Source organism: Rattus norvegicus, chromosome 11 (assembly GCF_036323735.1).
Source record: "Rattus norvegicus strain BN/NHsdMcwi chromosome 11, GRCr8, whole genome shotgun sequence".
Classification (NCBI taxonomy): domain Eukaryota; kingdom Metazoa; phylum Chordata; class Mammalia; order Rodentia; family Muridae; genus Rattus; species Rattus norvegicus.
Window position 1 is genome coordinate 78,002,810 of NC_086029.1, and position 3,365 is coordinate 78,006,174.

The window sequence follows — 3,365 nt, forward strand, 5'->3', positions numbered from 1 at the left end:
AAATGTGTATAAGGAATACTCAAGTTAATAAAAAAAAAAAAAAAAAAAAAAAAAAAAAAAAAAACAGGGCATGAAGGCCCATGTCTGTAATCCCAGCAATTGGGAGATAGATGAAAGCAGCTGTCTGTGAGTCTCAGGCTAGCCTGGACTACAGAGTTAGTTCAAAAACAGCAAAGGGCTGTTAAACAGAGAAACTCCAACTCTAAAAACACAACAACAACAATAACAACACACCCAATAAAATCAACAGCGTTAGAAGAAATAAAGGTGTTTGACATTTTATTCTTCTTGTTTGGTGATAAACATTTTTGAAACTTCAGTTAAAAATCCACCAAAGGCAGTTTTATTTTATCTTTACAAAGTTGGGTGGATCCTAAGCAACCGGCCTTGACATAATTAAATATTCTATTAAAAGAAGTTATATCAGATTTAGAAATCCTGGTTCTACATGGCCTTCCTCATATGACACAACATAATATCATTTTTGGCACAGAGAGTGCAGGGAGGAACCATGAACCACACCTGAGTCTGGGGCCCAAATGCTTGCCCAATTCCCCCAACTCATTTCCACCCAACTGCACTCAATACTTCCCCTCAGGGACATAATCAAACTTGCATAAGGGCAGACTCATTTCCCAGGCCCCTCAGATATTGTGGAGATAATACATTAGAGGAGGAGTTTACAGATACATTTAAAACCCTGACTCTCAGTGCCTGCAGGATCATTCCTTCTCAGCACCCTGCCCAGCCATGGAACAAGAACCCTTAAGAACAGTGGGAGGCCTGTCAGAGGCCAGACCTGCTACAGCAGAAATCCAGGAGATTGCTGACAAGGTGAGTTGATGTACCTTGATCCCAAATCAAATTATCATGATTTGATTTATATTTTGACACTGCAGTTAGAGTGTGGGAAATCACAGAAACCAGGAGTATATAGGTTTTGTTCAGACTTGATAGAGCTAAAAGAGGAACATTAAGCCTTTCACAGTAAATTCCCAGAAGTAAAATCTGGGAAGCTGCACTCTTTACCATGCCCTCTTACTCTCCCGCTGGGGAAGGTGAATTCATGCTGCATCGTCTCTAGACTTTGCATGTCTCATCCCAGTGATTACGTGTGTGTGTGTGTGTGTGTGTGTGTGTGTGTGTGTGTGTGTGTGTGTGTGTGTGTGTTGATTTTTCAGGCAAGATTCAACAGGTAACCACAACTAACCTGGAACTTTCTACATGCCCCAAGCTGAATAACAATCTTGAATGGCATTCTCCTGCCTCAGTCTTCCAAGTTCTGGGATTAGAGTCTTGAGCTGCCAGCCCTGGGTCATCAGCATCTCTGAGGACTCTCAGCAGGATGAGGTTCCAAGGTTTGTGACTCAGATAAACTGAGTCAACACAGCCCTAACATCATCACTTTCTCCTCATTAGGTCAAGCCACTGCTTGAAAAGAAAACCAATGGGAAATATGAAAAATTTGAAGCCGTCCAGTATAAAGTTCAAGTTGTCGCTGGATTAAATTACTTCATTAAGGTTGGTCACAAACCTCCCTCAAGCACTGTTGCAGTTGTTACCTGTTGACCCAACTGTAGCTTCATCTCTACCAGTGGTCATTAATTAAGACACTTGTAAGTGGAAGACCCCCAAATCCATTAGATACAGGAGAGTTACCTTGTTTAACCTTGGGAATACAGAAAGCTTTCTTCAGACCTATGTTAAGAAGTCAGTGTGATCACATGCACACACACACACACACACACACACACACACACATGCATGCACACACACACACAGACACACACACAGGCACATACACACAGAGAAACACACATATACACACACAGAGATACACACACACACACACACACACACACACACACACACACACACAGGTCTGTCCTTGTATGGTGCTCATCAGAGTGACATCCGTAATGGGAAACTTTGGTTACTTGCATTAGTAGATTAGGTCAGTAGATTAAGGTAGGAAGGGATATCAGAACACAAATCTACTGTAGAACTCAAAATTTTTATTGTTCCAATAAAGAAAAAATTTGCAGGTCTTATCCAGATTGTCTCACTCCCAGGTTCATGCCTCAAAACCATTGGGCATGTTACCCTGAAGGAACCTAAGCTTCTTTATTTTTACATTAAAAAGAGACAGCCTGGTGTGCATTCTCAAAGTAAGTTGTAACACAGCAGAGATATGGAGACCCTACAGTCCACATGTGCCAAAGCCAGTCTGAGTGTCTTTTCCCTTAGAAAAACATATGCTGTTTTTCCTGTACTTAGAAGTCAGAAAAGAGAATCACTAAAAACAAAGACTGCCTTCTGCACCTTTCCAGACATCATGAAAATAAAATGTAAGTCTGGAATGTAATCTGTGCCAAGAATTTGATGAAAAGTAGAATAAATTAAATCCAGATGGAGAAATGGATTTGTGGGTAGGAGCTATGGTTATTCTTGCAGAGGACCTAAGTTTGGTTCTCGGCTACCAAATAGCAGCTCACAACTATGTCAAACGACAGTTGGTGGGGATTTAGCACCCACTTCTGGTGACTTCAGGCATTGCATGCACAAGATGCACTTAAATACAAGCATTCAAATTGAATAAAAACTTTTTCTAAAAGGTATTAAAAATACACTAGGAAATATGTTTCCTGCCATATTGTTAGACGCTCTTTCTCCTAACATAAGGGTTGATGAGAGTTCAGTTCCTGGGGCTGCCTTGGGCCAGAAGTGTTCTTTCAGGAGAGGTTGGCATATCAAGTCTTAATAAGAGAGTAGATCTGTCATACAATTGAGATCCACATAAATAATTTTCCTTCCATTCTTCCTTCATGTTTTCCTTTTTCTTTCCTTCCTTCTTTTTTTCTTCCTCCCTTCTTCCATTTCTTTTTTCTTTTATGTCTTCCAGGTGGATGTTGGGTGTGGTTGTTACGTCCACCTAAGAGTCTTCAGTGGTATTTCCAGAGAAAATGATTTGGAACTTCATGGTTACCAGACTAACAAATCCAAAAATGATGAGCTGACCTATTTCTAAACAGCAAATCCTAATATGATCTCATCCCTCTCATTGTAAAGAAATGCAGCCATCAATAAAGATACATTCTTCAAATAACTGTTTCCCTCCCTCATTTCTCAATATTCTCTTCACCTTATGTCCTAGAAAAGTATTTTTGTTTGTTTTCTTTTTTATTATCATTACTTTCCTTTATATCCCAAATGATATCCCACTTCCCAGTTGCCCTTCTATAAGCCCTCCAATCCACAAACTTCCTCTTCTCGCCCCCCTTGCCTCTATGAGGGTGTCCCCTCACACACCCTCTCTGGACCTACTCCTCCCACATCTGGTGCATCAAACCACCACAGGACCAAGG

At 40.7% G+C, this 3,365-nt stretch overlaps 1 protein-coding gene across 1 annotated transcript; it reads left to right on the plus strand.

The window, feature by feature from the left end:
- The first annotated feature begins 680 nt into the window (after nucleotides 1-680).
- On the plus strand, nucleotides 681-3,103 carry Stfa2l2 (stefin A2-like 2). The gene is made up of 3 exons (XM_006248415.5): nucleotides 681-834; nucleotides 1,420-1,521; nucleotides 2,903-3,103. The coding sequence occupies exons 1-3, from the start codon at nucleotides 751-753 to the stop codon at nucleotides 3,026-3,028; spliced, it is 312 nt and encodes a 103-aa protein (XP_006248477.2). The 5' UTR covers nucleotides 681-750; the 3' UTR covers nucleotides 3,029-3,103.
- Nucleotides 3,104-3,365: the final 262 nt, after the last annotated feature.